We start from the raw sequence: 10778 nt of genomic DNA, 5'->3' as shown, positions 1-10778 counted from the left end.
TTAAATACTTAAATTGAGAGTATTAAACATTTTCATGTGAAAGAAAAATATACATTAAATAAAAATATTAAAAAATAATAGAAATATTCAAATGTGAGACATAATTTTTTTTAATTAACATACATATTTTTGAACATAATTACATAAAGATTATGATAAGATGAAAAATATAATTGAAATGCAAAATTAGTTTCACGACAAACCAAATAATTAGAATAAATAAAAAATAATATATATATATATATATGTGGTTATTTAATTAATTGGGAATATTTTAATAATTTAAACGAGGACGGGTAATATGGCGGGGATATGTACATCCCTATACCCATCCCCATACCCAATTGAAAAAGTCGGGGATTCCTCATACCCATACCCATACTCGGTCAATGCGGGGATTCCATGTCAAAACGGGGACGGGTTCGGACAATACCGACGGGGACGGGTTTATTTGCCATCTCTACATATTAACTTCTTGTTATACTAGATGCATAAAAACTCAACGAGAATTTAAATGTTGCACCCACAATGAAAGCTGGTGTTTTTCTGTAGGTGGTCATAGATTGAATTTTTAATGATCTAATCTACATCTATTTTAAATCTAAATAATTGGATCAGATTTTCGATCCAAATCTATTTTTTCAGCATAATTAGTTTGAATTTTTTTAAAATTCAGATCCAAATATTTGGATCAAGATATAAATCTAGTCCTAATATTTAGATCAAGTTCAAAATCCAGAATTCATTTTTTATAAAAGAAATTTAAATTGAATTTTTTAGTCTGTACAGGTCATCGGGTTGTCGGGTATGTTCGGCCCATCAGGGTCGTTAAGCCTTTCTAGTCTGTACAGGTCATCGGGCACTGTCCGTCCGAGTCATTAGGCCGACCCAACCCAGCCCATCCGAGTCTTCAAACTCGCCTGACCCGTTCTGGTCATCGGGCTCGCCAACTTTTTTGGGTTGTCGTGTCTGACCGACTCATCAGGTTTGTCGGGCCCGCCTAACTCATTCGTGTCTTTAGGCCTGCCCAGCCTGTTCTGGTCGTCGAGCCTACCTGGTTCGTACAAGTCGTCGAGTGAGATCCGTTTGAGTCTGAATTTATCCTAATTTATCTCAACCTTTAGTGTAACCCAACTAAAAATTTAAATTGAAGATTTGGATTGAATTGTTTGGATTATCCATATTTAAAAATCTTGATTTAGAGAACAGATATCCAATCCATAAAATATATAAAATATAAATTATATTGAAATCCAAATCCATTTAAATGAATCTTAAATGAATTGAATTTTTAATAAAATGAATTTTAAATAGATTAGATTGGAACAAAAGTGGATCGAATTAGAAAATTAGATTTTTTATGCACCCATATTTTTCACAAAATAATGTAGAGAAGGATCAAGACTCAGAAATACAATAAAAAATAAAAGTTTAAATATTTTTGCTTACCGAAGTTAGTTTTTAGTTCCTGTAATATAAAAATAAAAGAGCCATATACTTTGTGATCATTAATTTTAGTATCTAACAAGGAACAAAAGTGGATTATTTTCGTATTAGGAAGTAAGAAAATCAATTTTAAATTTGAAAATATAAAAACTTAACCTACATTTAAAGGATACAATAAATATCAATTAGAAAAAAAATTATGTAATATATGCGTTGAGTTTATGTATTCTTTTAATACCCAAATATTGAAAATACAATAAAATAATATAAAATATAAAACAAAGTATGTCTTCCTCTTTTCTTTTTCTTTTTTTAATTTTTACTAAAGGCTATATACATCGAATAACAATTCTCCTTCCCCTCTTACAAGATATTCTGGACAAAATCATACAAATCAAGAAAAATAATGAATTGTTCTATATCTTTTTTCATTAATGTTTGGAAAACATTTTGGACAAAATAGTACATAAAGAAAAATAATTAATTAATCTATTTTTTATTTTATTTTTTTACTAATCTTTGGAGTCTAATGAAGAAAAGATAATAATTGCCAATTACTATTTCTGAAATTTTCTTCTCATTACTTAATAGCAACATATATATATAACCATATCTTTAATGAGGACATATAAAGAAAAAATAAAAATTAAATTTATTAAAATTATAAAGTACCTTATATTAATGACCATTTTCTTTTTCAAAATCCTTCTTTATAATAGACATGAGGGTTATTATATTTTATGTACTATCCATATAATAACAAGTGCTACAATGTGGTTAAATAGTTTTTTTTGTAAACTTTGGTCGCATGATACAAAAGCTCACTAGATAATTGAATTCACTTTGACTCTAATATTCAACTACCATGTTTTCAAGTTTAAACATCGGGCCTGCCCAGCTCGTTTGGGGTGTCGGGTCTACCTGACCTGTTTGTGTCGTCAGGTCCCTCTGATCCGTCTAGATCGTTGGTCAGCTTATTAGCCCGTCATAGTTGTCGGGCTTGCCGGGTCCGTCTGAAGTTAAGTCTAGAGTGTGAGGTTAAATGAGAAGAATTTTAAATTCCATTTTTTTTAAGGTATTTGAATTTCTTCTAATTTAACTAATTAAAATACTTCAAAAAATCATGCATTTTAAATGTTTTTTAATTTCTCTATTCAAACAACGTATTTCATTACAAAAAAATCTAAATTCTTCACACAAAAAAAAATTACTTCATTAAAATATTTCATCCAAACACACCATAACATTTTTTGAAATCAACAAACACAAACCAGTGACGCCATGAAACAAAATATCCAAACACATAATATATATTATAGCTAACATGCATTTTTTCGAATGATACACATAAAAATGATGGACACAGAGATTCTTTGTAATGATTTCATCATTGTTATTTCTTTTTTGGACGCAAGAGTAAAGTAATGCTTCTTCCTAAAGTTTAGCCTTTTTGAATAATGTAACTTACAAATCATAATTATGCCATATCATATCATGTGCTACGTTCTTAATTATTAGAGTCGTGCAATGTTCCAAGAGCAAGAACTTTCTGAAAGAACTGTCAACAATGGAGCAAAATTTCTACAAGTGATCCTAACTATCATGATAGTTGCATAAGTAACTGTTCAAGATCTTCCCAGAAAGGAGAAAGGGTTTTTAAAAATGGCAAGACATCATGGTACATTCCCATACACGTTAACATCTTTTGCTGTAACTGCCATCACATGTGACCATACTGTGGTTTCCTAACACGTAACTACACTTCTTATATTCTATAATGTGGCATTGAATCTCACCACGATCCTCAGATTCCCCGATAATCTCTCCTCAGATACATCATCATCACCTACAATCTCTTCTCCACTAATTCTAATCATTTTCTTTAAGTATGACCCCTTTGTCTTCTGTGCCAATAAAGATATTAAACAGAAGCAAACCTCACAGTCACAGTCAAACTATGAAGCTGTGTCCAGAATTCAGTGACTCCTATGTAATTGTTATTTTCTGTGTGTGCATTGAGCTTTTCTGATATACAAACAATGTTTTGTTCTGAACTTACTTAGTGTATTTCAGTGTTTTGATCATTTTGGTTCCTGTGTTTGCATGTTCATGGACCCCTCTTCTTCCTTTGCTTTATTCTTTTGTATATAAAGATTACTTTTCAAGGCTTTAAACAGCGGTTAGAGTTCTCTCGTGAACTGACAGTAGTCATGGAAACCTCCAAAACTAAGTTAGTGTGATCTCAATTTATCAGTTCCAAGTGTGACTCTAAGTTCACGTTGGACAAAAATAAGAAAATTGAGCACCTATCAGGTAGAAGACCCATAGAATCACTGTTTTAAAGTTTTGGGTCAAAGATGTTATCAATTTCTTATTTGTAAGTTGGACTTAGGTTTCACTAGTATTGTCATTTCAGTGATTCTTTCTTGAAAGACTCATAAATGGTATTAGAGTATGGTTAGTCCTAGTGATTGTATCGAAAGTTTTCTTGACATTGGTTTTAGACAAGCGTAAACTCATTGCCTTAAGATTTTATGTTGATGGTGATGTCAATCCTTTGTATGTGAGTTGGACTCATGTTTTATTGGTGTTGTCATTCCAGTGATCATCCTCTTTCAACATACCTATCAGAATTTGAAACCTTAAAATAATGAATTAAGGATTAGTAAACTGGTGTTTGAGTTATCTGGTTTTATTGTGCAGGTTGTTGGGGTGATCTTCACAGTTTTGTTGGTGGGATTACAAGGAGTGAGGATTGTTGAATGCAAAGTAGGCAATGAATTGGATTGCCTTGAGTACCCTGCTATCAGCTGCAGAAAACACAGTGCATTTTTGAGTGATTTTGGTGGTGTTGGAGATGGAAAAACATCTAACACCAAGGCCTTTCAATATGCAATTAGCAACCTCAGTCATTATGCCTCTGATGGTGGAGCTCTACTTGTTGTGCCACCAGGGACATGGCTAACCGGAAGCTTCAATCTCACAAGCCATTTCACCCTTTTTCTCCACAAAGAAGCTACCATCCTTGCATCTCAGGTATTTTATTCATTCTACCCTCTTCTTTTTCTGAATCAAAAAATTTTCTTCGTCTTTTTTTTTTTTTTTTTTAGTTATCAGAATATTTAACGGTTTCATGTTATAGCATGTGGTCAATCATGTAATTATTGAGATGCGAAACAAGTTACAGAATTGTATTTTTGTATAACTAAAAAATACATAATATGATCTCGTTTCTGCACGCACATGTGCACCCTATTTTATAGTGTAAAAATACACTAATCAAAGATATTATTGGAGATTCCATATCACTAGAGATAAAGACAAGTTTACATCATGTAAGTAGATAAAATTTCATCTTACAAGCTGGTTTTGCAGGATTGGATTAAATTTAAAGTCCAATTCCTAAGATAATAAGTCTGTTCTAACGAAATTTATTGTTTGTTGAGTCTATTGTGCTTTTTGGGCCATAGACCATCCATCAATGTCTAGTCTCATATTCAATATGTATATGTCTTGGCCAGAAAAGGTGTCATTTTCTTTCTGATAGCAGTTGTTATTTGTTACCGTTCATTATTGGAATTTGGCCACCTAATATCATTTCACTTACTTTTCACCTTTTCTCCTAACAATGAATTATTGGCGCATTAGTTAAAGCTACATTTGACATCATAATCTATGGTTTTTTATTGACAGGATGAATCAGAGTGGCCAACACTTCCTGTTCTACCATCATATGGCAGAGGAAGAGATGCTCCTGATGGAAGGTTTAGTAGTCTCATTTTTGGAACTAACCTCACCGATGTAGTAATCACTGGTAAACAACTATTACAGTTTGTTAAGGTCATTTGTCATTGAAAATCACTTTTCCTGTCACTTTTTTTTGTTGATAAGGTTACAATGGGACAATTGATGGACAAGGATTTTACTGGTGGGACAAGTTCCACAAGGGTGAATTAAAACTCACCAGGCCTTACACTATTGAGATTATGTTCTCTAATCACATCCAGATATCAAATCTTACTTTGATCAATTCTCCATCTTGGTTTGTCCATCCAATTTACAGCAGGTGTGACAATGATTTTCATTTGTATTGATGCTTTAATCTTAATGCACAATATTTTCTGTTGTTCTTATCACCCATGTCTCTACAGTGACATCATAATTCAAGGACTGACCATTCTTGCTCCTGTTGACTCTCCTAACACAGATGGAATAAATCCAGGTGATTATAAACAGAAGATGAACAAATAAAAAGGAAAAAGGTTTAAGAGAATATAAACGATACGATATCATGTTAAGAAGTGAATTTTAAGTTATCCATTTTGCAGATTCTTGTACCAACACAAGGATTGAAGATTGCTATATTGTCTCTGGTGATGATTGTATAGCAATAAAAAGTGGGTGGGATGAGTATGGAATAAAATTTGGAATGCCAAGCCAACACATAATAATCAGAAGGCTTGAATGTGTATCCCCAGATAGTGCTATGATTGCTTTAGGCAGTGAAATGTCTGGTGGAATCCAAGATGTCAGAGCTGAAGACCTTAAAGCTATCAACACTGAATCAGCAGTTAGAATAAAAACTGCAGTTGGAAGAGGTGCATATGTGAAAGACATATTTGTGAAAGGAATGAACTTGAACACCATGAAGTATGTGTTTTGGATGACAGGTTCTTATGGCTCACACCCTGACCCTGATTTTGATCCCAAAGCACTTCCCAACATTACTGGAATAAACTACAGAGATGTCTTTGCAGATAATGTAACATATTCTGCAAGACTTGACGGAATTGCTAATGATCCTTTCACAGGAATCTGCATTTCTAATGTCACTATCCATAGTGGTGACAAGAAATTGCAATGGAATTGCACTGATATTGAGGGTGTCACAAGCAATGTGTATCCTAAGCCTTGTGAATTGCTGCCAGAGAAGAGAGAAAAAGTTGAGTGTCCTTATCCAGATGACAAAGTTCCCATCGAAAGTGTTCAGCTGAAGACTTGTTCCTTCAAAAGTTTCTCATTCTTTTAAGAGAATGATATAGTCATTCATATGGGAGTTTTTGAGAAATGAAATCAAATTGAACTTATAGAATAAGTGGTATGTTTTCCTTATTACCCAAATGATATTTCTAGGTTTGGAATATCCTGATATAAATATAGTGGAAAATTCAAGTGTATTGGCTCATACAAACTGAAAAATCCATGTTGTGATAAGAAGAATACTAAATTACATAGGAACAGTACTGTTGTTTTGTTGCCATTTTCTGATGGTAATTGCTGCTGTTACATCTTGGTATCATCTATTTTTTCTGATTCTCTGGAGAGTGAATGCCTTCTAAAGTCTTCATGGCAATTTGTCGTTCCTTCAATAAATGAGGAAGAGGGAACTAAAAAACAGGTCTAAGTTAAATATGGTTTTGGTTACAGAACATATTTAGTCTCTAGAAAAGTTTTACTGATTTTTAATCCTTTCAATTGATCAAATGAAATGATTTCAGTCTCTAATTACAAATGTTTTAGGCATAACTTTGTTAGATTTAAGGACTAAAATGAATGAAAGTAGGAACTAAAAAAGAACAGATAATGGTTATTACCTCAAAGAGAAGAATGTTGGTTTCAAGCATGCAAACAACATCTCTCATCTTGAGTCTAGGATTCATTTCAGGATCTACACATCTAAGAGCAATCAAAGCAACCTGTTTAAGTGCCTTGGAAGAAAGCATTTTAAGCAATTTTGGATCTGTTGCATTCTCAATCTTCCCATTGGAAATCATTGATTTGAACCAGTCCACTATATGAGTCTGCAATTTGAAGTCATGTTAGATTCATTATCTGAAAGAAAAGTTAGCAGAAATGAAAACCAGCAACTGATGAATCCAATATGGGTAGTTGTACCTGTGTTTGACTGTGGTATGAAGGGATTTTTCCTGATACAATCTCCATAATAAGTAATCCAAAATCATAAATGTCATTACCCTCAGTTAAGTTACTACTTGCATGACAATCTGAATCTTCACAACTAGAGCTAGTAAAAATAAAAACGAATTTGAAAGTTTATTGTTAGTTGAACTAAATAAGAATTCTCTCTATATGATCATTCAATGTTGTCACCAATGGTAAATTTAGTAGTTTCTAATAACCATGTAATGTAAGAAAATTATACAGACAAAACAGAGAAATTAACATCATAAAGTATTGTATGATAAGAAATGGCTTTCCATGTGTATTGTATGAAATATTTAACGAAGTTTGTTAAAAGTCTCACATTGACTAGTAATAAGACCAGTTTAGGACATGTAAGTAGATGTAAATCTCACCTTACAAGTCGATTTTGTAAGATTGAGTTAGACTTAAAAGTCCACTTCTTAATAAAGTTAATTAATTTGATAATTTTGTAAGGGAGGACAACTGACCCCAATGCTTCCACTTCCAGTATAATGTGACTCCTTTTGGAACTGAGAACCTCAACAAGGCCAAAATCAGATATTTTTGGATTCCATTTGTGGTCCAGCAAAATATTGCTAGCTTTTATGCTGCCATGGAGAATCTTTGGTTTAACTTCATCATGAAGGTATGCCAGTCTGCATAAATAATTTGCCTTTAGATACTAAAATAACAATTTTTTTTTATAGATAAAGTTGTAATGAATACAAAGACATCTAATCTCACCCTTTTGACACACCATGGATTATGTTCTTTCTTATATCCCATGTTAGAGGGCTGATTTGTGCAGGAAATTCATGAAGCCAATGATGCAGACTTTCATGTTCTACATATTCAGATACTGTCATCCTGACAGAGGAAAAAACATTTAAATATTCAGAAGGATGGATAGAACTTGATATATTAAACCTTTTAGCTTTAGAAATTGAGAAGTAGTATATACCTGTAAGCACCCTCTGCACAATATCCAAATAATTTGACTAGGTTAGTGTGCTTTGCTAGTCCAATTGCTTCCATTTGGGATGCAAAAAGTTCATCTGATTGGTGACTATGAATCAGGTAAAAGGTTCAAGTCATAATTCACATGTTTGCATCAAACTCAATGGAGACATATTTTTCATCATTAGAGTGTGATTATTCATTATATTTGATCAAGTGGTGTGAGCAAACAACAAACTCGAACAAAATATACAAAACAAAATATAGAAGGAAGTTACTTCATACTTTTTTCAAGAAATATGCAGAAGTTTTTCTTGATGGTTCTAATTAGATTAAGCTTATAAAACCCATTTCTGTCTTCACTAAATTCCATAAATTTAGCAAAGCAATAGTGAATGCATTCAGGAAAGCAGGTTACAAACAAGATTAAAGCATCATGTTAAAAATTTATTGTAAGTTATTACTAAGAAATCGTATTTGACAACCACATAGCTCATTGAAATAGCATCTATGCTTACTAGCAATACCTCAATTTGGACCATGTATCCATATTCGACGTTAATCCGTCTCGATATTTCACTCATACTTTTCAATAAGTACCTAATATATCATATTATCATATATGTGTTGTATCCGTGCATCATATATTACTCCGTAAACACGGAAAAATTGTACTAAATAGGAATTTAAACAAGAATATACCTGTTACATACTAGTCTCTTCACGGCAACTTGTCTATTACTTGGTAACAAGCCAAGATAAACAATCCCATTATCTCCACTTCCAACTTCATTATCTTTAGCAAATCCATTAGTAGCATCCTCTATCTCCTTAAGGCTAAAGTTCCACCCCTTACTCTTATCATTGAACGTGGAACATAACTTACCTTTTGATCCCAAACCTTCCAAATACCAATCATTTGAATTTTGACCACGTATCAACAAATCGTGATTGTAATAACCTGATGACAACTTTTCAAAGTTCACACTGTGTTCTGAGACATTCCCTGATGCTGATAGCAACCTCTTGTCAAGAGAGGATGAGCTAAAATCACCACTTTGGTGCTTGCATGCTATTGATTTAGGTAAAGAAAAACGAGGTTGGTATGGTTTTTTACGAGGATAATATATGAAGCAAAAGCACAAGATGATGCAGGTCACAACAATGAATGCTGATACTGAAACAACCACAAACAAAGCCCATAATGGTATGCTAGAGAATGTTGTTGATAATGAGACCTTCATTTCTGTGATAATGGCTTCGAAGAGTTGGAAGAGAAAGATTATTGTGAGAGTGTTGTTGAGTTTGATGTGGAACAATTTAGAATGCTGGAAATTGAAGCTTCGTTTTGGTTTTGAAAATTCTATTTTTTATCAAATGTTTCTGGTACTATAACAAACCAGCCACGAGGATATTTGAATATAGTTTTCTGCTAACGTTTATGATGTCTGTTAGTTTTCTGTGATTTATTTTTAAGTTGCTTGTTTATTATAAATAAAGTATTTTAAATAAGACAAAAAGGGATCTAAATGGTGTGTAATATTGTAAAAATGGTTTTGTTTAAAGTAATAAAAGACTTTAATAAGCATGTTTGTTTAAATAAAGAAAAACAGTTTTAATAAACACATTAACATTTTAATTTTTTTCAAAAAAAATTTCATTTTCACTTTAATGTATTAAACTCACCCAATTCAGTTTAATTAAGATTTTGTTTCTATGTGATTTTGAATTTTATGTTTAGAGTTTAATGATGATATAATGTAAGAAAATTATATTCGCAATCAATTAAAATTATCTATTAGTATGTAGAAAAAACTATTTGTCGGTATAACATTTAAGTTCATAATATTTAAAAGTTCATTTAGAGGTTAGAACAAAGGTAATTAAGATAGTGCATGAAAAATAATTGTTTACTCATTTTTTTTATGAGGAAATATCGAAAAATGAGACATGAATTAAATCTATATAAAAGATTCCTATCATCTTTAATTCATAACTTTATGAGTCTTAATACTTAAATTTCTCCTTTTTATCCTTATATGAGATTTAAACACTTCAATTCCAATAAGTTATATACATATCTCTATTTCATTTAATTTGTATGTCTCTACTATATATTTGAAGTTCATAAAAAAAACACCTATTGTTTTTCTTTCCTTCTAAAAATATCCAATTATTTTTCTTTTTCTATTCATGTTTTTCTAAACAAGATTATTCAAACATGTTATCCATTCCATTTAATTTATTAAATCAATTAATAATAGTCAAGGCTAATTGATTTTGTTGTTGTTGTTTATCTAGGTTGCCGAAAAGTTAAGATAATTGGGCTTGGCCCAATTTGTTTCATCTAGCTAATTGGCACACCTCAAATCTTTATTAGTAATTTATCCTTCATAAGGTTTCTAATAATTATTCCTCCTACTGATTAATTTGTAAAGTTAAACCTTTTA

The 10778-nt window shown here is 31.8% G+C and overlaps 2 protein-coding genes across 2 annotated transcripts; one reads left to right on the top strand and one right to left on the bottom strand.

Moving 5' to 3' along the window:
* Nucleotides 1-3233: 3233 nt before the first annotated feature.
* On the top strand, nt 3234-6706 carry LOC114181138 (putative polygalacturonase). The gene is made up of 6 exons (XM_028067495.2): nt 3234-3436; nt 4150-4482; nt 5140-5260; nt 5338-5512; nt 5598-5668; nt 5775-6706. Exons 1-6 carry the CDS (start codon nt 3335-3337, stop codon nt 6473-6475), a joined length of 1503 nt encoding a protein of 500 aa, XP_027923296.2. The 5' UTR covers nt 3234-3334; the 3' UTR covers nt 6476-6706.
* LOC114180854 (putative serine/threonine-protein kinase At1g01540) lies at nt 6677-9608 on the bottom strand. The gene is made up of 7 exons (XM_028067146.2): nt 9031-9608; nt 8333-8437; nt 8116-8238; nt 7860-8027; nt 7342-7471; nt 7041-7247; nt 6677-6809 (listed from the first exon to the last, which is right to left on the bottom strand). The coding sequence occupies exons 1-7, from the start codon at nt 9570-9572 to the stop codon at nt 6747-6749; spliced, it is 1338 nt and encodes a 445-aa protein (XP_027922947.2). The 5' UTR covers nt 9573-9608; the 3' UTR covers nt 6677-6746.
* Nucleotides 9609-10778: the final 1170 nt, after the last annotated feature.

The sequence above is a fragment of the Vigna unguiculata genome, chromosome 4 (assembly GCF_037176805.1).
Source record: "Vigna unguiculata cultivar grain cowpea cultivar isolate G323 ecotype 2 chromosome 4, ASM3717680v1, whole genome shotgun sequence".
Taxonomy (NCBI): domain Eukaryota; kingdom Viridiplantae; phylum Streptophyta; class Magnoliopsida; order Fabales; family Fabaceae; genus Vigna; species Vigna unguiculata.
Note: the sequence above shows the minus strand (reverse complement) of the source record. Positions and strands in the feature narration are given on the sequence as shown.

Bases quoted from the DNA above. Each gene is read 5' to 3' on its own strand.
- LOC114181138 (XM_028067495.2), top strand. From the start codon at position 3,335: ATGACCCCTTTGTCTTCTGTGCCAATAAAGATATTAAACAGAAGCAAA. The intron at 5,261-5,337 runs GTAAACAACTAT...TTTGTTGATAAG, and splicing joins CACCGATGTAGTAATCACTG to GTTACAATGGGACAATTGAT. The intron at 5,513-5,597 runs GTGTGACAATGA...ATGTCTCTACAG, and splicing joins GTCCATCCAATTTACAGCAG to TGACATCATAATTCAAGGAC.
- LOC114180854 (XM_028067146.2), bottom strand. From the start codon at position 9,572: ATGAAGGTCTCATTATCAACAACATTCTCTAGCATACCATTATGGGCT. The intron at 8,239-8,332 runs GTATATACTACT...TTCCTCTGTCAG, and splicing joins TGTGCAGAGGGTGCTTACAG to GATGACAGTATCTGAATATG. The intron at 8,028-8,115 runs GTGAGATTAGAT...TTATTTATGCAG, and splicing joins ATCCATGGTGTGTCAAAAGG to ACTGGCATACCTTCATGATG.